Source organism: Xenopus laevis, chromosome 6L (assembly GCF_017654675.1).
Source record: "Xenopus laevis strain J_2021 chromosome 6L, Xenopus_laevis_v10.1, whole genome shotgun sequence".
In the NCBI taxonomy this organism is placed as follows: Eukaryota; Metazoa; Chordata; class Amphibia; order Anura; family Pipidae; genus Xenopus; species Xenopus laevis.
This window is the reverse complement of record NC_054381.1, coordinates 40,610,161-40,633,496: the sequence shown is the minus strand read 5'-3', so window position 1 is coordinate 40,633,496 and position 23,336 is coordinate 40,610,161. Positions and strand designations below refer to the sequence as shown.

Sequence of the window (23,336 nt, the reverse complement as noted above, 5' to 3'; positions counted from 1 at the left end):
TCCCATATTGTGAAATTGCGCAAAAAGTGGTACTGAGAACTTTGGGGTTATCATCATCATCTATTTATATAGTGTCGACAGGTTACACAGTGCCCCAGGACACAAGTGCTAGATCACTAACCGGTACCCCTTAACCAGCACTTGCACCATTGGGAATGCTGCTTTCTACACCTAGAGCCAGATTGAACAGGACAAGGTCCCAGTGCAGCCTGTGTATTCTGCACCAGTTAGAGGGTGAGCAGGGTACGCCTACATGCCACCCCCAACCCTCACCAATTTATTCAGCTCTGTATTCATGAGGGAAACAGCAGGTCTCTGCACCCCAAAACAGAGCCTAGAGACCTGTGGCAATTCCCAAAGAGCAGAAAGTTGAATACAATGGCCGATTGCCACTGATTGCGCTCTGTTATTTAAATAACTCCTTTTGTGTTCTGTACCCAGAGCAGTTCTGAATTCTGAAATTTACTCTCATGGCTGCTCCTCTGTTTGACATGATACTCTCTCGAACTTAAGTGAGGCCATTCAGCTTATTCTGGTGTAGAGAGGCCCACTCTGTTTAGCTGCAATACAGTGATTAGCATTGCTGTCTCACTTGGGGGTATATTTATCAAAGAGTGAAGTTAATAGTGAAGTTCCGCCACTAGAGTGAAATTCCGCCACTTCCCATTCATTTCTATGGGTTTTTTAAAGGCGTATTTATCAAAGGGTGAAATTTCACTTTCACCCATTGATAAATACGCCTTTCAAAATCCCATAGAAATGAATGGAGAGCTGCGGAATTTCACTCTAGTGGCGGAACTTCACTCTTCGATAAATGTACCCCTTGGTGTCGCACTCTGTTGGCATTCTGAATTTAATTGCATATGGTACTATCTGTATCCGAGTGGGGTTTTCTTCACTTGCTTTGATTTTCTACAAACGTCCAAAAACATGGTTTGGATTTGCTTTTCAGGAACATAACATTTCTAAATCTCATATCAACTGTTGGCAGGAATAGACAGTGTCTGCGCAGTGCAACCCATTGTAAATTCACTAAATTGCTTGTTGGAACAGGCTTTTGGACTTCAAGCTTTATGGTCACTGAAGTGGTACTGAGCAAGGCTTATTATCTAGCCCTCATGCTCAGGTGTGTCTTTGCTGACTAATATTGTAAGATTTAAGGTAGGGGAATCCTTCTCAGGGCTGATCCTATCATGAGGCAAGGTGAGAACAGTCAGTTACCGGGGCGGCAAAAAGCCACCTTTGGTAACTTTAAGAGCTGAATTTTTTTAAATGGAAATACGGCTCCACTAGTGTAGTGAGCGCAATAGTGCTCTTTTCGCTAGCAATGTTACCCTCATCCTATCTGTGTTTCCTTCTTCTTTTAAAGGGTCATTGTACCCCATTGTTCAACATCAGTTCAATGACTAGGACTTGTGCAAACATGCATTTTGCCTATTTTTTAATCCCACAAAATCTTTGGGTTTTGTGAGGTAAGCAGGAAAGTAAGGGCAAACAGGAAAATGAAAGCTACACCATGTTTGGTCCTTGCGAGGTAAATGAATAATGGCCACTAATGAATTTCCCCCTGAACAATGTACTCATGCTAATAAATAGTCAAAACAAAGAGTGAATAAAGAGTTATATAGTGCAAACAAATCATCTACCGTGCAAGGACCAAATATGGAATACTTTCAGTTTCCCTGCTTAGCTCAAGAAATAACAAAAACTATACATTAAAATTACCATACAAGTCCTATTCCCTAAAACACATTGAATAAATGGGTATGCTGCCCCTTTAGATTTTAAAGGACAGTGACATGTAAACTAACTGGGAGGTACCACCCTAGCCTGGGGTAGTTTTATGAAGACTGTGCTGCCATCATCCTGTTCCTAGCCTCTAGTTTCTTGATTGATTAAAATTGGCACATGGAAGCTTGGAACATAACAGCTTTAACCCACTCTTCTAAAAATAGGATGTGGGCAAATGTTCACCCCAATTTGTGACTTTACCTTTCATTATCCTTTTAAGGGCCCTCCACCCGAAAACTGACTTTAGCATAATGAAAGAAAATGTGATTTTATAGGGGAACTCCAGCTTCCAAACCAAAATTTGATAAAGAGGCCCACATAACACAGGAACCCTTAATATACCCATCGCAGTTACCTGTTTCTTCAAAAAGTATGAATAAATGCCATTTTCTATGCTGAAATCCAGCTGGTTAACAGTTCTTCTCTTTCTGCATCATTTGAAATCCTGGCAGGGAAGGAGGGACTAAACACTGATGTTACAAATTGTAACAACTACTCCACAGCTTACAGACAGCATGCAGGAACTACATAACCCACAATGCATTGCACTATGATGTTCCTTATTGAAATCACATGTGCAGGGAATTGTGGGGTTTGGAGAATGAAGGCTAAAGACAGATGGCTGCTGATACAAAGTAACAGTAGTCAGCCAGCTCAGCAATGTTGTCAGACAGATCAGCACGAGAGCAGGGGGCTAGGCTTAGGGAACTGTTCCAAACAAATTTAAAATCATGAATAGTCTGCATCGTTTTTAATTGATGTATATTGCAAAGTTGCTTAAAATGATGTTTGCTTTTCAAAAAGCTTAAGTTATGTTTGTGTTGAGTTCCCTTTAAGCAACTTTATAAAACATTTCTACTGTTGAAAGCATTACATATGTTTAGCCCTTTCTGTTTTCTTTGGGTCTGACTTTTGAAACAATGTAACAGGAGCCATGCGTCTTCCTGGTCTTTTCATCAGTTTTTATCAGCTGGCTTGCAACATTGTTTCAGGAGTCAGAGCCAGGAGTGCAGAGAATGTAAATAGACATTTACATAGCAATTATATCATTAGCAGTTATATTTACATTGGTAATGTATGGGCCAGCCCAAACCTGCTGGATCTGACCTCCTGCTTCCAGCATTCTTTTTTATACTCTTGTACTCGCCCCGCCCCTTTTGTGATGTCATCGGCAGGGCGGGAGGCGCGGGTCTATATATAGAGGAGGTGCGTGTGGGCGGGTTGGGGTTTTAGTCGGGTGTGAGTTTTTTCACTAGTTTACAAATAACCATTGTAAATTAGTGTATATTGGAATGTTGCTTAGAATTACATTTCCTTTCCCTATCAAAAAAAAAACAGAGAAGGTTTTTAGCAAGGATTGATTTTGCATGCACATACACATGATCTCCCAAGAACCTAACAGTAGCACTCATTAAAATATAATAAAAAGGTATACATTTCATCCCTACATCAAACAATCATCACAAAAATACAATGTACCTTCCATATGGATAAAAACAGTAAAAACAGCATTACTGCCAAAATGTAAGATGGAAGAACCAACGTATCACACACGCACTTATTGGTATCTATGGTTTTGAGTGTACATGTTCTGCTATGAAGGATGGATTGCATAGCAGTCTCTGTAAAGCAATAATGCTACAAGAACCATAAATTCATTTGCCAGTAAGTCATGTTGTGTTGTTTCAGTCATTATTCTCCTGCCTTATCCAGTGGGAGGTTTGCCAGTAGAATGTGCTGAGATAAAGAGGGAACATCAGTCTAGTCTGAGGAGAATACCACACAGCAGCTGTTCTACATTCCACCTCCCAAACTGCTAGAATGGCTGCCGTCCTTATCTACTTCTGATGTTCCATTAGCTTGCTGTAAGGGCAATAAAGGGCTTTTCTAAGGAAGAATAATGGTTTTTCCCGCATATGAATAGTATTACAGTTAGTATGGTGTTTTCCATTCCATGGAATCTGAGCCTTTATTTCTTTTTCATTTTAGTTTAGGATTTTGTGCAAATTATCAAACACATTTATAATGTTGTTTATAATAAGGGCTACAGATACCACATTTATCTGCAAACTGTGGTCCACCAGCTGTGTTGCTGAATTATAAGCAGGACCATGACGTAACAAGGGCAGGGCCATGACGTGATGGGGTGTGACTGTGACATGTGGCCGTGATGACAGGGGCGGGGCTATGATGTGGCTATCGGTGATTGGCCGATCTACGCGTCAATCTCAGGAAATTCTGCCTGCTTTTCCAAATCAGCCAGTTTTGACCCGAACAGCCCTTCAAAATGGGTCAAAACAAGACAGATGGCAACCCTAATCCCATTCCCGTATTACAAAATCCAGTTTGTTACGAGAGCATAATATATTTTGATACAGTGTAGCTATTAGTATCAATGGCAGGTGTTACACAATAGCCATGTTAAATGAGTTATTCAGTAGAACTTGATGTGTGAACTGCAGCTAAAGGCTAGTGCCACTGAAAATCAGCCCCTAAGCGGGTTTCCTCTGTTGCCTGTCCCCGGAAACATTGGGTTGGCTCGGGTGCAGACACACACGACTGATTCCAGAGGAGAGAGACGTGAGAGTTTGCATTCTCATGCTGTAATCAGCGGTGATGTATTTCAGTTATGGTTTTTTTTAAACGCCTTTGGCAGCTAATAAGTGTCAGCATCTTGCAGCTGAAGATGACTGACAAATATAAAAATATGGCTTTCTAGTGTTGGATTTAAAGGTGTTAAGCTTAAAACTAAAAGGGATTGCAAAGTAATTTTCTGCTTGAGAAAGCGAACACGAGTCCCATGATTCAATTGGAGCACCTTGTGGCTCTGTATGTTAAAAGTGGGACGTGAGTTAATTTAGCACTGTTTGTCCTTGCAAGAAGAATTAGACTCTAATATGACATTGCTTTAATAGCAACCTGTGAATTAGAGCAGGAACAGATTGGTTGATAAAAGATACATCCAGATATATTTATTTCCTTGCATTGTATTTAGCTTATTTTGTAAACAGTTTTAAAAGCTGGAAGCGTATCCAGGCAGAGATTTAAAATAGTCCCTAGCATTTCAATAACACTGAGGCCCAAACAGCCCCAAATAAATAAATAAATGGAGGTCTGTGGCACCTTATGGCAGCCCCTCTGTCATTTGCTACATATTCCAGTCTGGGCCTACCAGGGAGTATATATTGAATTCAGTCCATGCTATACAGCAATCATTTGTAGATTTCTTATTGATAAGAAATGGTCCATAGGTTAAACCATGGGTGAGCAATTTACAGCACCCCAAAACTACAGCTGCCACTTTAAGCTTTCTCACCCCTATCCTCCCCACCTAGTACAGTATGATGGTGATATTGGGGTGCCTTGGGTTGTATTTCCTACTCAAAAAAGCTAAAGATCCCCTACCCAAGGGTAATCTGACCACTCTTAGCCAATTAGTGGTTCATTCTATACCAACACAAATATAGGGCAGTAGGGTGACCTGTATTATCCTATGTCAGGGGTAACAAGGTCAGGAGGTGACATTATACATTTGATAGTAACACGTGGAGGTAAAAAATTACAATCTATGATAACATTCATGTCTGGCTTTTGCAGCATAGCCTACAAACCTTAATTATTTACATTAGTGTTTCATACCTCCCAACTGTCCCGTTTTTCACGGGACAGTCCCGAGCTCAACCAGCAGGCCCAGATTTGTACTGAAATGTCCCAAAATGTCCCGACTTTCACTTTGATCTCCTGCACTGAACAGCCAGAAAAAGATACAAAGTTTCTAAAACATAATTGTCTTTTAGTAGAGAGCCCAGAATACGTGGCAGATGCACTTTGTTACTTTTGTAACAATTTAAGATAAACAAAGAAATAATTGTAACAATTTAAGATAAGCAGGTCTCTTGGGGAAACTGTGGCTTGCAGCTTAAAGGGCAATTCACCTTCATTAGCAAAACTGAAATAACACATAAAAGCCACAAACATGTTCAAACTTTCATAACCTGCCAAGTTTTGTAAAATGAACATGGTAATTAGGGGTGTGGCCACAAAAAGGGCGTGGAACATCTTTTCGTCCCGCCTTCTTTTTCCAAAATGTTGGGAGGCATGGTGTTTGTTTCCTTTGAGGAAAGTATTCCATTCTGTTTTGATGTAGTAGTAGCTACTAATCTCCACTGCTTAACCCTATACGAAATAGTTTAAGTAAACTGCTTTTTTTTTTATTTTAAAACGTTGTTGCTAATTTCTATACTTATTATGAGCACCTCTGCTATCAGACTCCACTAGGAAAGCATCCAAGATAGCCTAATATCCTTAGCCCTGTAATTATACAGTAGATTCATAAAGGCAGTTTAGGGATACTAGTTATTGGTATGGCTGTCGACTAAGAGATCATTCTTTGTCAGTTCAACAAAAACATCAATATTTTTTGTTCTCATCATGCTTCCACTTATTGTACATGCATTCACCCTTAATTTATCTCAATCTCATAAAATGATTTTGAGATTAATTTTATACTGATGGTCTTTTGATGGACCTTTTGTTGAGTTTCTAGAAATTTTAAAAACTGAAAACAGAGATACCTGAGGAGACAGGAGTTACATAAATCAAGCTATAATTCTTCATAAATTCTATGTAGCCCCAAGCATAGTTACCTGCTTCATCAAGACACAGCATGAACTCTTCACAAGGCCAAGTTTAATTACTCCAGCAACTGTCATAAAAGCCACTAATCACAAATTTTTTGGTGAGAATGAGAAGAGGCTTTCTTCCTGCTATACCTGTAGAATATAAGCCCTGTTTTGAACTTAAGTTCCCTACTTAAGTTCCCTATATGTCCTGTGCTAGGTCTTGTAACTGATCCATTATTGCCTGAAGCAGGATAAGAAAATGTAAAGTTTTCTTGAAGAATCTGTAAAATATTATTTTACATATCTGTTATCTGCAGTGCTTGGAACGTGGAGTTTTCAGGGTTTTCAGGTTAAAGTTCGGAGCACCATGCCTAAAGTCTACTATTACACATTGAAACATTAAGGGGGTTATTTAATACAGTCCAAATGCCAAAAAACTCAAAGAATTCGAGTTTTTAAACTATAAAATCCAAATTTTTTGTGAAAAATCAAAATCAAATTTATTATAACCCTAGGATAGAAAAAGTATGAATCCAAAAATCCGGCATCTTATACCTGCCGAGGTTGTATATAAATGAATGGGAGAGGTCCCTAAGAATTTCTGGTTTGAAAATCTGAAAAATTCGTATGAACCAAATTTTTCACCAATTTTTGAATTTTTGAGCTTTTTCCTGCACAGGAAATTTTTGGGAAAATGTATTGATAAATAAGGGGAAATAACCCCTTGCGGATTTGGTTGGAGTATATTTCAGAAATAAATTAGATATTTTCGGATTTTGATAAATAACACCCTACCAGTTATGCTTTTAACATGAATTTATGAATCAGGCAAGAATTATTCCTGTGATCAAATGCACTGTGGGATTTCTATCTATCTATAGGGGTTTTCAACCTTTATTTGTTAAATATGAATTGTAATTCAGTTATAGTTTATTAATTAACAACCATATAGGTACCTGGATACACCATCACTCTGTTACCAGGATTTTATATGTATTTGTTTATTTGTTTTCTTTGTTAGCTGAGACTTTATTGGCAGATTTTTTTAGTGCTGTATAAATATATATACAGTATATATATATATTTATATATATATATATATATATATATATATATATATATATATATATATAATATATATATATAATTGGGATAAATAGTTGTGTTTTGTGTTTTGATTGGTGGATTCTTTATTGGCTCTGGAACATATAGTAAAGGGGACACCATAAACAGAACAGAGACAGCATTGAACTTATGTATAAATACTGTGTATTGCTCCCATTGTCAATTACAGTGGATAGTAATTGTAGTTCTTTTAAAGATGTTTCAATAAATATACTTTTTATACAGCATGACTATAGAGTCATTTTTGGTTTTTGTATGATAAGGAATCAAAACTGTATCTCCATGTAAGAAACCCTAACCTTCTCTTCATCCAAAGAAACCATAGTCCTGATTAAAGAATTCTCCCTAAATCACAAGATTTACCAGGATAGGTGCATTTTACATTTCATGGAGCTGTTATTGCCTGTGACATGGATTACCTTATACCTCCACAACTGTCAGCATGTAATTATCATGGATATAAAGTTTAACATATAAGTTATCAGTAGAACCTAGGATAATCTCCAATCTCACACAGAGACTGACATTAAAACATGAAAGCAATGACTGGTGTTTAAACTATGTGGAAGCACAGCGGGGATTACAGAATAGTCACTATTATTCTGTCTGCACTGTTTAAACAGTGTGGCACTGTAACCCCATCTCTACCTAAGGTGCAAGAAACGTATTAATGTGCTTTACAATATATTTATTATTTACAATAATATATCCTGTGCACATCTAGCACTGAAACAATTACATTGTGCACGATGAATGATTTCATGTGTTCTGCATCTGTATGTGGTATATGCTGATATATATATATATTTCTATGTATTTTATGGTTTTGGTTCAATATTAAAATAATATATAGCGTCATCATATTCTGCGGTATTCTTCATTCATTGAAGGGTTGGTTCACATTTAAAGGAGAACTTTTTTTTTTTTTAAATCCCCCCTTAACTGCCTGACATTGCCCCCCCTCTCCACACTCTAATGTGCATTAGTAAAAAAAAAAACCTTAAAAAAATCTGACCCTAAAATGCAGAGCAGCAGAACTTCAGGGCACCATCTTCTGCCGCTTCTTATTCTTATGGGACTCTACGCCAAAACGAAGCCCGCGGGAGCATACGCAGTTGGGCCAGGTCAGGAATCAACTTCAACTACACTACGCAAATGTGCTTAACTTTCATTCGGGTTACTGTTATTCTATAAAATTAAACTAGAATCCACCCACTAGGAAACAAGCGAGTGTAAGAAGAAACAGTATATTGTTTATTTGGAGCTCGGGTTTTCCACTGCATATTTTCCACTGTAATAAAGATGAGTTGCTTGTCTTTGCATTAAATCTCATATAGAATCTCATGTGGGCACTTAAGCTGTTATGAGCCAAGAGATGAAGCGATTGTGGATTGCTAATCAAGTTAATGCTTATGTATGATAATTAACTATTTGCAAGGTATTTTGAGGAGGGAGCGTGTGTACCGTGAGTGATTAGGCAACATTCAACAATTAACACACAAAAGGGCTAATTGCCATGTTTCATAAACCTGGCAAGTGGCAACAGTTTTATTAATCCCTTGCAAGTTCATGCCTTGTTATTTACATGTATGTGTCATGCTCCATTCTCTTTAGTATTCACAACTTGGATATTTGGCATTGGCAATATTTAATACTTTATAAAGTAGAAACAAATTCTACTTCTCTATGCCAATATTTGTGTCTACGACAGGCACTGTCTTATGTGACCAGTGGATTGTCTTACCATGATGTTTTCAGCTCATTGTATAATGTTAGCGTTGGACTTGTTATAATACATTACATTGCAGTTACATTCTAATCCTTGGAGTCTTGTCCCTCACCTTGTGTTTTTATTTTTGTTTGGTTTCTGCAGATACACTCCTGGATGACTTCCTCCTCACATACACTGTCTTCATGACAACAGAAGACTTGTACCAAGCTCTACTAACACAATATCCTTCATAACTGGTATAATCAAGCAATTAATTCTGAAAAAGTAAAAACTGATGTTCTACATGAACAGCAAAGGTATCTGGTATATGACTTCATGCATCATCGACCTCTTTAACATACGTATAGTAGAACCAAAGGATTTGAATGAGCTAAAAGTTGTCTTTCATTTATTATACCCCTAGGTTTTAGTAACTGCAGTGGTGCAATTTAGCTTCACAGTTTACACAAAATACACAGTACGATATTTTTGCCAGATTGTTTGCAAAATCAGGGACATGTTTAGAAATTCCAGCAAGAAGACCTTTGCTGATTTAATACCAATGTAATCAGTCGCACAACAATTTGTGTTCATTAGGGGTACTCCTGTTTGTTCAACTGATTTGGAAACTAGTGACATGCAGGTTGACTGAAACCCATGGTTATCTACAGGTTGACCACCGGTTGGACAGGTTCAGGTTGAAATTTGGCCAACCATTGCTTTTTAGGGTTGGAATGCGGGTCAGACTGGGGAAGTACACTCCACCACTGCTCCCCAAGATTCTTGGTACCAGAGGCACCCACCGAAGTAGCTTACAGACTCGGGGTGCGAGTCCTACAATGGCAACATTTGAGGGTTAGAGTTAGGTGTGAGTTAAGGTTTTGGGGGTTAGGGCAGGGTTTGGGTTGAATTTTTCCTGACCCACACATCATTACTGGAAACCTTTTAATTTGATTAGTGTTGTTCCACATATGAATTACAAAATACACTTGCACACCCTGGCATTCCGAGAAACGAGTATTCCCCGTGCTCAGTGAAAGCGGAATCGGCAACCTTGTAACCAATGTGGAAGAAATCAATTCACTGGCACACAATGGTAATGCTGTCAGGGTGGGCCCTTGCTAATTTATTGTGGGATGCAACGTTTTGGGGTCAAACCTTCACAAAGGAGTCCTACCCCGAAACATTGCATCCCGCAATAACTTAGCAAGGGCTCACCCTGCCAGCATCATCCTTATGTGCCAGTGAATTGATTTCTTCCACATTGTAGTCCACATCTCTTATATTTTTAACATTTTCTTAACACTTATAACTGTCTACATTTAAAATACTTGCTTTTACGGCATGTCTAGTGTTCCTAGGAAATTATGGAAATAACGTGTCAGAGCCATGCACTTTTTTCATTTATACATTTCTGGTATGCAATAATGATTTATCTGTAGATCCACCCGTTAACCACATCATTGTTGCTCAGTTTTATCACAAATAAAAATTTTATATACCTGGACTGAAGAGTCTCAGTATAGACTAGAATCGAGACTATGTTTTCCACAGCAAGAAATGTTTGTGACCATTGAAATTCCAAAGAATTTTATTATGAGCTTCTCTTATCACACAGGAGGCCCAGCGTGACCTCCTCTTTGTTTTTGATGGAATGACGGTGCTGAATTGCTTGATATCTTTTATTCGTGCCGCTTAAGAAAATACCAGGCACTTGACTGTGTCGGCTGCATATTACAGAAGACATATTTGTGCTGTCAAGACCTGCAGAAAGTATGCCGTGTGATATTGTCATTTTCATTGGTTCCACAAATCACATTCTGCAAAAACTTCAAAAGATAAGACGTCTGTGGCTCCTGCAAACTGTATACCTTCTGTCTGGTGAAAATCCACTGGTATGCCAATGGCGTGTGGTTGCGCATACCTTAATCACTAGGAGAGTACGCACGAGAACGCACATCATATTTCACTTTTTGTCATGTTATGACAGTTTTGTGATTGAAAGTTATTCTCTTCTGCTTCGGGAAATATAATGCATTCCTCTTCTCGCCCACATGCCATTTACACACCTGCTTTGAGCAGTAGCTGCAGGGTCTAACATGTCATGATCATCCCCCGTGATCATTAGCAGATCAAATCGGAGGCTGTGGACAGCCCATGAAGAATAGGTTTATGCAGATTCAGTTTCAGGAAAATATTGGCAATTAAAATGCAGCCAAATGGGAGCATGTTTATTTTGGCGATGCTGTGTTTTGGGAAAGCTGTGGAGCACGTGCCTTTACACAAGATCAAACATTTCCCTTTTTGCAGGCAGTTGGCAGATGGCATTGTAGCATCTGGGTTGCCAAATCTTCTTGCAGAATGAATAGGATTGGAGGCGTTTTCCTCCAGTTCTGACAAGTGAAGAATGGATTCACAGTATGCGAGTGCTGCACTTTGCTCCTGGCCTATCCTTATAGTGAGGTTATAATACCTTCCTGCAGTGACAAAGGTAGTGTCATTTTTGTATTCACTAATATATAAGGTTCTTACAGTATGGTCTTTCAGTTCAGGCAGTTATTACCACAAACCACTATTGGCAGATACATGTGCAGCACTTATAGGGTTACAGTGCCAGTAAATTTGCCCTTGAACTGTACAATACACCAGCAGTGTGCAGTTAAGTATAGTTACATTTTCGGAGCCTTTTCATTATCGCCCAGCAACAAAAGAGTTTTTTTTTTTTAGCCCTACATTACTCTCCATAATATTCCTCTCTTTACGGTTGACTGCACTTGTGAAACATGAAATGTTTTCTTGTTGTTCCTTGACCTGAAATCACTTATTGTGCAACAAAATATGATGGCAAAGCAGAAAGCCCGGAGGCCCTGTGCACAAAGAGAAAGGTATTGCTTCTTGCCTCTCAGTGGACTTCATTGTACAAGGACTGGTTACACGAAGATGAGCATTCTAAGCTCTTCCTTAAGGTAAGAAAGTATGTGCAATCTGGATCTGTGCCATTGGTGTTATTTGCCTTTACCATTAGATTCACTATGTGGGAATGATGACAGACAATTGTTAATGATTCCTTCATAATGGTATGTGCTGCCTGAATGTGTCAGCGTTGTATAAATAAAGAATAGTAATAATGTGGTTTTGCCCATTTGAAAAATATTATACTAGGATTTAGTCTGTCATCTTTCTAAATCCTAGTCCAAGCTTTTTTCCCCATATCTTTCTTTGAATCCAATTAAAACTGGTTGGTATTAATAGTACAGTGAGGTCAAAAAGTAAGTCATTTTTTTAGGCCCAAAAGGGTTATTTATGACCTCCTCAGCAGTGTAACAAGTGGTTAAGTACTTTATTACAAAATTCCTGTAGGCCTCTGCGGTCCATTTTGGAGAACAAGGAACTGTGGGTTCCTCACTAAATAGACCACTGTCTGCTATTGGCAGCACTGCATTCTAGAGAGGGTGCAGGGGAAGGTGTAATAGGTCATTTTGCTTTATGCTCAGGGCAATTGTAAATGATCCATCTTCAAAGGCCCCAAGAATATTGTTTCCTAGAATGTACACTGATGATGATGATGAAGTTGGTGGATTATTCATTCAATTATTATGGCACCAATTCACTTTGGGCACATTTAAGGTGCGCCGTGAGTCATATAATTAGAGTACACATAAATACTGGAAATGATTAAAATAAATGAAATACTTGATAATTGCCATATTTAAAACAACTTTACATTCTCAGCACGGTAATTATAGATGTGAGATGTGAGTTTAATGTCTGTAGCAGGAAGGTTATTTAAGGGTGTGTAAGATCATATTTAGAAATATTTGTTGGAGAATGAGATTATAAGCATAGGATGAATTTATGAAGCACAGGTTATAACAAACATAATTGCTTTTTTTGTTTAAAGTGGCAGTAGACTCCCTTTTCGTCTGCTTGTGATGGACATACTATGTGCCTGTTATTTTAATTAAGAATTGTGCACATTTCAGATTTTGCTGAGTTTAGTGCAAGAAATAAAAACTATACCTTTTTCTTGGGGAGAGTTTGGTTTTGCCACAATTGTAATTTTAGGGGGCACATGGCACATTTACTATGGGTCGAATATCGAGGGTTAATTAACCCTCGATATTCAACCATTGAAGTTAAATCCTTCGACTTCGAATATCGAAGTCGAAGGATTTACCGCAATTCGTTCGATCGAACGTTCGAAGGAAAAATCGTTCGATCAAACGATTAAATCCTTCGAATCGAACGATTCAAAGGATTTTAATCCATCGATCGAACGATTTTCCTTCGATCAGAAATTGCTAGGAAAGCCTATGGGGACCTTCCCCATAGGCTAACATTGGTGCTCGGTAGGTTTTAGGTGGCAAAGTAGGTGGTCGAAGTCTTTTTTAAAGAAACAGTACTTCGACTATCGAATGGTCGAACGATTTTTAGTTCGAATCGTTCGATTCAAAGTCGTAGTCGAAGGTCGAAGTAGCCAATTTGATGGTCAAAGTAGCCAAAAAAAATCGACGTATTTTTTATTCTAATCCTTCACTCGAGCTAAGTAAATGTGCCCCTAGCTGTCAGGATGCTGGGAAAACAACACTGGAATGTTATAGAGTCAACACTGCAAGAACAAGGCCGCATGAAGGAATAAAATGCTGAGTTGGAATTTTTGAATAAAAGAAGAATGCCTTTAGATATTGTTATATTTGCCTTCATGATAAATCTATTTATTAACTTAAGGAAGGTTAGAATGATGCTATTCTCAGTAATAGGTTACTGTGCATTTACTCTGGCTTGTGCTGCGCTGGCCAAAGAGCAGTTCATAACATACAGCAGAAGCAATTTTGACAGAAAGCAGCTCCATTTGTCCTGAAGATGCTTCTTATGAGAGGAAAAAATATCTCCTGATCTTGCCGAAACCTGCTGCAATCCCATGTAGTGAAATTGCCATTTATGGTCTGAGCGCACTGCATTCCCTGTGCTACACAAAGATTAACTGGAGCATCAGCAGCATTCAAATATAATTTATAATGTTGCTTTGTCTACATAAATCTGTAATTGCTAGAATACATTTAGAAAACTGCCTGCACAGTGTAAAATCTGAAATGTCTGTTTTCTCTTCAATGAGATCTCTTTCCTCTGCAGAATACATTCTCTCCAAAAAGAAATGCACTAAATATGTTTATGCATGAATTCTTATGTAGTACAGGTATGGGACAGAAACCTGATATCCAGAGAGCTCAGAATTATGGAAAGGCCGTCTCCTATAGACTTCATTTTACCCAAACTATCCAAATGATTTCCTTTTTCTCTGTAATAATAAACCAGTATGTTGTTTTTGATCCCAACTAAGATAAAATTCATCCTTATTGGATATTAAGGGGCCGATTCACTATGGGTCGAATATCGAGGGTTAATTAACCCTCGATATTCGACTAGGAATTAAAATCCTTCGACTTCGAATATCGAAGTCGAAGGATTTAGCGCAGATAGTTCGATCGAACGATCGAAGGATAATTCATTCGATCGAACGATAAAATCCTTTGAATCGAACGATTCGAAGGATTTTAATCCAACGATCGAAGGAATATCCTTCGATCAAAAAAAGTTAGCCAAGCCTATGGGGACCTTCCCCATAGGCTAACATTGACTTCGGTAGCTTTTAGATGGCGAACTAGCGGGTCGAAGTTTTTTTTAAAGAGACAGTACTTCGACTATCGAATGGTCGAATAGTCAAACGATTTTTACTTCAAATCATTCGATTCGAAGTCGTAGTCGAAGGTCGAAGTAGCCCATTCGATGGTTGAAGTAGCCCAAAAAAAACTTCGAAATTCGAAGTTTTTTTACCTTCGAATCCTTCACTCGAAGTTAGTGAATCGGCCCCTAAATGTTTAAATGATTTTCTAGTATTCTTAAGGTATGAAGAACCAGATTACGGAAAAATCCGTTACCCAGAAAACACCAGGTTCCAAGCATTCTGGATAACCGGTCCCATACCTGTAATAGCATGGCCAGAATAATCTCATATTCAAAGATCTTACAGTCCAAGGGGCACACATTCTGAAGTATGAGAATTTGATCACATCCATAATAGAGGAATAAAAGTATAACACCCAATTTCACAGAGCCTGTTAATAAAGAGGAACACTGACTGGGATATGACAAGCTTCAGAAATATTTAGTGAGTTGCCGGTCGAGTATCCACCGTCGAGGCTTCTCACACACACTCACCAATATGTACCTCTGCATATTGCATATATGCTCTTCTCTGCTGACTTATTTCATCAGCAGTGTCCCTTTAACTCAGGCCATAGATGTGGGTCATCTGGAAGCATGTAATCTTATTCCTTGTTTTATATTGAACATGAAGACATTGCCCTGTACTGTCTGACATTGCCTTGAACCTGCTGTTGCACTGCACAAGCAATTTAACCAAGACAAGTCTGTTGCATTCTTTTCAGACCCTCCACCGGTATGTGTTGGATGATGTTTATGAATACCCTGGTTTAGAAAAGGAATTAAAGGAATTTCAAAAAGTCATGTGCTTCCATCGTCGCCAGTAAGTGTTATTGGTATTTTCTCTGCAAAAATCTACAATACTTATACTTATCAGTTGGTAGTAGCCAATTTACTATAGTGACATGGAGGACCTTATTTATCCGATTTTATCTCATCTTCTAATTCGAATGAACTTGATACTTTAGTGTTTTTTCCCCCACAAATTTTATGGTATTTATTAATATTCACGATAAAATCGTATCATTCATAAGATTTTTCCATTTTTTTCCCCGGAAATCACCATTTTTTCAGGTAAACTGTCTGATAAATCTCAAAATTATTGCAATGGGATTTTATCTCAAATTTTATTAGTAAATAACCCCATAAAAGTTCATGTGATAAGGTACTAGGTAATGGACATTATAGTAGCATTACAGTAAACACACAGTAGTCAGAAAAGGCGAAATCTCAACTCCTGACCCAGACAGAACATAAATGAACCCTGATTATCCGCATGACTTCATCTGCCTAATGAATATGCAGTGCTTTAATACAGAGGAGAAACACCATAGTATGATATTACTGGAACATAATGATTTAGACTCTTATAAATTGATTGTGCTTAATCGATTAGCTAAAATCTTGGAAACAGAACATAATGCAGTGTTTTTTATGTAGTGGACTACAGTAAGAATTATTTTCTACAGATGATACACTGTACAAACAAGTGCTCTTCGGTAAATATTAATCAGTTCAGCGGAATCTGACTAAGATGGGCTTATTCACTATGGGGGATATGCAAGCACAGGTGTGTTAATAGCACCATTCACTTACTACATGCACCTCTTCCTTGCTCTGCATCTTGACCCTTGTTGGTACATGTGTAGTAAAGTGTTGCACAGTTATCAGGAATACTTGCCTTTATCAAGCTGTAAGTACTGGGCTCCTAATGAGCCTTGCACCAATTTCATGTGCATAATCAACGACTGAGTAGTAAAGGGCATACACGTTGACTCCTATGGGCCACCTGTGCTGCACCATTCTGGAAGGCACAATATTTGCACTCTATATAAAGGTTTGCTTATAACTAATGGGTGCAAAGAAAAGAAAAAAGCGTTCTACGCACAGTGTAGTCAAAACATGAAGCCTTGCTTGCCCCATTTGGTGAATGAGCCCTAAAGAGTTTTGTAGCAACTAAGAACCATATGGTCCTCAAAGTCTCCCTTGTTTTCCAGTGGCTGCACAATCCTTTTCACTATTTCATTTGATATATATTAAGAATATTTCTATTTTAATCCTGTTTTACAATTGACAACTGGCTTAGTCTTTACCACATCCGTTTGGAATTTCCCCAGATAAAGCATCTTGTGTTATCAGTGTATATTTGGACCATTTTTTCCATACAGATTTTGATGTACCGACTATTGTATATGATGGAGCACTGAATCAAATATTATACAAAGCAGATGTGAGTGGAGATAAGCCCTTATTTGTTTCAACCTGAGAACATGTGCTACATTACTTTGTAGTAAATCAAATATTTAAAAGTTGCTAAACTTTACATCTACTGCCACCCCAAATATAAACAAAAACATAAGATTTGCCAGTATTTCATTGTTACTATACTCCATTAAATTTGTTTCTGTCCTGTATACACCTAAGCCAAACCAACTAGGATGCCCTTTAGTAGGTAACTTAACCTAACTAACCAGAAAAAGATTCTAGAAAATGTTTAGGCATTATTTTGCACTGTTTTACATGCACATTATAATTTTGTTGGAAGAATTAAATAAAAATATGTAAACCATAAATGATACAGGAGGTCTGTGACCATGTCAATCAATAGGACAAAAGTATGATTTATGCTGTATGTATGATGTTTTTTTTCAAAACGCATCAGTTAATAGTGCTACTCCAGCAGAATTCTGCACTGAAATCCATTTCTCAAAAGAGCAAACAGATTTTTTTATATTCAATTTTGAAATCTGACATGGGGCTAGACATTTTGTCAATTTCCCAGCTGCCCCTGGTCATGTGACTTGTGCCTGGACTTTAGGAGAGAAATGCTTTCTGGCAGGCTGCTGTTTTTCCTTCTCAATATAACTGAATGTGTCTCAGTGAGACATGGGTTTTTACTATTGAGTGTTGTTCTTAAATCTACCAGGCAGCTGTTATCTAGTGTTAGGGAGCTGCTATCTGGTTACCTTCCCATTGTTCTTTTGTTTGGCTGCTGGGGGGGGGGAAGGGAGGGGGGTGATATCACTCCAACTTGCAGTACAGCAGTAAAGAGTGATTGAAGTTTATCAGAGCACAAGTCACATGACTTGGGGCAGTTGGGAAATTGACAATATGTCTAGCCCCATGTCAGATTTCAAAATGGAATACAAAAAAATCTGTTTGCTTTTTTGAGAAATGGATTTCAGTGCAGAATTCTGCTAAGCAGCACTATTAACTGATTCATTTTGAAAAAATTTTTTTTTCCCATGACAGTATCCCTTTAAACATTATACAGTGTTGGGCTCATTTATTAACACTATGCATATTTGCAGCAGCTAATGTTTATATGCAATATTTTGGATAGAATAAAGGTAAATAACGATGATGCTTTTTGAGTGCACAAATAATTATTTTCACCTGCCAACTGTCAAATTTCTCTGAAATGTTTCCTCCTTTGCACGAATAGGGTAGCACTGAGTGAATAAATTAAAGCAGAAAAGGGAATTATATTACCATATATACCATAAGCAAGCAGCAATAATTTGTGAAAAATTGTCTTCATCTCTTAAGTCCATCATAAAGTATTGAGTATGATTATTTGCCAACTTCTAACAAAAAGTTCTGACTAGAAGAAAGCTGAATCCAATAAATACCTTTGCAGAATTACAATTGTTAATTGAGTTCACTAAATCAAACTAGAAATAGCTGCCGAAGTGAGTAGCAACTCTGCTGTTAATAGGTCTCACAGGATGCCCTTTCTTCTATAAGAACATATTCATGAGCAAAATGGCAGCTATTGAAGCAGATCCTGCTGATGTATAATGATATAATTATGAACTAAATAAGTACGCCTGTATACCTGAGTGGTTATTGCTGTGCCAGTGAATACTATATTTATTTGCCTGTTGATGGCATTTCTAGTTTATCAGAGATATGTTGGCCTTATTAGTGTTCTTCTGTAGTATAATTGCCACATTCTGACTCCAGGCACCTTGATCATAACAATATATTTCATAAACTATAAATAAGTCGTTAAATAGATCCCAATTTTATTTATCATTTATAATTGCTGCTTAGTCATGGCACTTGTATCACACGTCACCTCGAAGTTCCATGACCTTGATAAAAGAATTTGGCATTTGGTCTCATTCCTTTATATGATCATGGGGCTTTTAAAGGAGTAGGTTTTGTGTGTCATTCCCTGTTAAACTCATATACGCCAATATCTACCTATCAGGGGCTCAGTCTTTATAACATAATAGCATAATATTCTGCATTGAAATATACAAATTAGGAGAATGTGTACATCATTAATAAAGGTTCAAATGCTTCACTAAACCTTTTATTTACTTTAACCTTTGGGGGCATATTTATCAAGGGTTGAACTTTGAATTGAAAAAATTTTGAAATTCGATTTTTTTTTTCCATTCGAAATTTCACCTCGACCTATTAATAAATCTGCCCCTTGGTGTGTTATAGAATGACCTCCTAGCAACTTTGCAATTGGTCTTCATTATTTATTTTGAATGGTTTTGTAATTATTTGCCATCCGCTTCTGCCTATTTCAAGATTCCAAATGGGGGTCATGACGTCAGCCAAACAACTATTGCTCTGTGAGGCTACAATTGTATTGTTATTGGTACTTTTTATTACTTATAACTTTTAGTATGAATTGAGTGATATTCTGAGACAGGGCCGGAACTAGGGGTAGGCAGAATAGGCACGTGCCCAGGGCGCAAAACTGGGGGGGTGCCAGGCACTTACCTCATGTCCGGTCCCCTCTCTCCCCGACTGCCGCTGGTATTTTCTTCATCTCTTGTGGTCCATTTTTGCGCATTTGAATATGCAAATTACGATTCGGCCGGCAGAAGGATTCGGGCAAATCCTACTGAAAAAGCCCGAATCCTGGCCGAATCCCGAACCGAATCCTGGATTCAGTGCATAATCCATGACTGATGAGATCCCAAACTGAAAAGCTGCTGAACAAACAGTTAAATAATTGAAATGCCAAAAAATAAAGTAAAGACCAATTGCAAATTGCAGTCGAAAACCAGCAGACCCAGCTATATAAACTCCATACCATTTGGCACTGTCTCCATCTAATTGTTGTCAGGGTGGGCCATGAATTTCAGGTTCTCTGTTGGGCCCTAGGCGACCCAGTCCAACACTATTTTACAGTATTGAAACTCAGTTAATGTCTCACTATTCCATGGGAATAGCCTGATTTATTGAATATAACAATTTCCTATTTGTTTTGTCTTTTACAGTACAGTTGATGAATACTCACCTCACAGAAAGGTATGTTGTGATATTGATCATAATACTGGTATGCAATTGTATTAAATGATATTACAGTTACAAATGCTGCACACAGGCACACTTTGCAATTCAGTCATATCAGCCACACACGTGAGCAGTCTGAATGGTACGAGGTCTGTATTCCGGGGTATGTGCTGATGTGGTTTAAAAAAAGATTTTTAAACTTGCATTCTAATTATTTAGGGACTGTCCATAAAGCAACTTTACCCCTTTAAAAAATGAGACCATATGACCAGCTTTTCGGTAAATAGCATGCCATAAAATCACACTAGCTCCAGTTTGCTTGCAGGGGGAGATTGGGGTTCTTTAGAAAACAATGCTCAAGATTAGAAATCAGTACTTGAACAGCTTTATCCCTAGTGAGTTTACTTTTCACTGCTTGAACAATCTGGGCCAGTTAATGTTTCCTGTGCTGAATTGTGCACAGCTGCACGGAGCACAGGGAAAGAGTGAGCGGAAGCCTGCTGCACAACAATGCTTCCTCTGCATCTGCCAGTACAGTTTGATGAGGAAGCTAAATATCAGAAGTGTTGGCAGGAATATGCATTAGTTAGAGACTGGTGATTGCAAATTAAGTGCTTTTAGTGTAGTGCTGAATGCACGTTGCAGAATTGCGAAAATGGGCAGTCATTACAAAAAAGGTCTATTAACTTTTACATCATGTTGTTAACCATACTACAGTTTTGTTTTAGTGAAATTGTAACCTCTGTGTTAGTTCCTGAAAACCATTTATGTTCCGCAAACTCAGTACTGGAAACAAGTTTACTAACACTGGGCACATTTCAACTTGGGCAGTAAATAAGTAAATTGTACCGGCACGTGAATGGTGTTATCAACAAGGGGGTTGGCCTCTGTAGTTTATTGAGTCATAGGAAGAAATAAGCAACATTTCTGGTGCAATTCTGCACCCATTTTTGTACTTAACAATCTAATGTGAGCCCTTTAGTGTCTTTGCAACAGGAGCTGAGTCTTTGCCTCTTCTTTACATGACAATATCTCTAACATACTCCTTCAATTTACTGACCTGTTGCCTCACATTCTGTCTTTCCCCCAAATAGAGTCATCATTTCTGTTTAAAATAAGGTGGCCATAGACATAACAATTACAGCCTTTCTTGTAAAAGATTTTTCCAAGAAAGATTGTACGTTTCAATACACACATGTAGAGCTGAATGGTCAGATATGCTGTACAGTTAGAAACAATAAAATTCTACCTGTATCTGACGATTCATCAATAACAATGGCCGATGTTCAAGGCACCTATCAAAATTTTCCGCCGAGCCCAATTGATGAGCCGACCGATATCCAAGTCTTCTGCCGATATCAGTCGGCTCGTTTCTCACCAAACACACACCGAACATCTTACGAAAATTTGTTTTGTACGATATTATCGGTGCGTCTATGGCCACCTATAGACATATAACCCTCCTTTATCCTAGAATTCTTTATCTAAGCTGTAAGGTAAACATAATCTATAGTGGGTAGAGTAGGCTTAATACGTTGTAAAATGTGTGGAGGATAAAACACAGTGTAGGAAATATAGAGGGTAAATGGTCCTACAAAAGACATTTACACTCGCTTATTTATTAAAAAGCAAGCAGAGATGCCTTAGGTGTGGTTTAGTAGCTATCTCTCCTAACCCTGCTGGGAGATCTGTTACTATCATTTGTTTATGGTATTGTGTAATCTCAGTGCAAAATCAAAGAGACACACGTTTGCCACGTGGTGCCACGTTTCAACCAATGCACTTTTTAACAAGTTGTGATTTGCAGCAGTGAGTTGGTGGATGTACTCTGGAACAATGAATGTTATATGGCCTTACCAGAAAAATGAGACATAATAAGTGATGCTAGCTTCTTTTTTCTCCTATGTTTCCATCCCAAAAGGATTTTGTTTGTTTGTCTTAAAAACCTATGACTGTACCTTGTCATGACCAATTAAATATAGAAATTACATTTCTTCTTTTTCTGATGTTTATCTTTGGGGAACTTCTTTCCATATTGACCTTAGTGCCAAGCTATGCATTTTAGTAACAGAGACTTTAAAAACTGCTTTAAAAATCGCTACTTCTAAAATAAATTGAATAAAAGAAAAAATTGTTAAAGGGACAGTGTAAAAAGACATTCCCCAAAGGTGAATGTCCCCTTCAACTACCTTTATTTTTATTGCTCATAAAATAGAAATGTGAACAGTATGTTTTCAAAGGGGGTATCTTCCTTTGCACGATTCCAGCCATCGCTCTGTGAAACTAATATAACGCTGCAAATAACACATGAGTATATTGTCCTTGTTCTGTGCTTACAGAATAAAGCCCTTTTCCACCAATTCAGTCTAAAGGAGAACTGGCTCCAGCAGAGAGGAAATGCAAATGAAATAGAGGAAAGTAAGTATGAGCTGGCAATGGGCGGTGGAACTATGCAGAGTATCTCTTAGCATTGCAAATGATTTTTGGATAAAGTTGATAGCACAAAGTACTAGTATTACCATTTTTATTTTAATGTGACCTGGGTCATATTAATTAGTTTGGTTACAGCTCTCATATGTATGTAGAATATATTTTATGTACAGTATGTATCATTTACATGCTTATATTATTATATCACTGCAAGGACTTCATACTAATGAATGAGAAAAAATATCTTGCCTAGAATCTTTTTCCATGTTCGTCAAGTGTTTTGGAACTGTGACTCCCTGCTAGACTGTGTTTGTAAATAAGGGCACACTTTACAAAGGTACAATGGTATTTTCGAAATGTGGTCAAAACTCACATTTTCGAGTTGAAAAAAAAACAAACTTGACATCGAATCCGAGATTTATCATCCCCCCCTACCCTGGAAATAACTCAAATTTGATAGGTCGCCATCTAAAACCTGCCGAGTTCATGTAGAAGTCAATGGCAGAAGCTAATTGACCCATTTGAAGATGTTTAAAGCCTCCCTGACGTTTGAGTTTTTTTCGGGGGAAAACTCAATTCGAATTGCGTTCGAATTCAATTGACAATTCGATTCTAGGTTTTGGGTCGGTAACATTCATTTGAATATTAGATGTTCGAGTTTTTTCATAAAT

General features: G+C 37.9%; 1 protein-coding gene across 2 annotated transcripts in view; it reads left to right on the top strand.

Moving 5' to 3' along the window:
• rapgef5.L (Rap guanine nucleotide exchange factor 5 L homeolog) overlaps window positions 1-23,336 on the top strand; it is a 155,099-nt gene that overhangs the window by 112,222 nt on the left and 19,541 nt on the right. For both annotated transcript variants that reach the window (XM_018267362.2, XM_018267361.2), the window contains exons 12-16: window positions 9,412-9,490; window positions 12,071-12,215; window positions 15,699-15,796; window positions 20,220-20,250; window positions 22,575-22,653. In XM_018267362.2, the coding sequence (XP_018122851.1) occupies window positions 9,412-9,490; window positions 12,071-12,215; window positions 15,699-15,796; window positions 20,220-20,250; window positions 22,575-22,653 (432 nt within the window). The remainder of the gene's footprint in view (window positions 1-9,411; window positions 9,491-12,070; window positions 12,216-15,698; window positions 15,797-20,219; window positions 20,251-22,574; window positions 22,654-23,336) is intronic.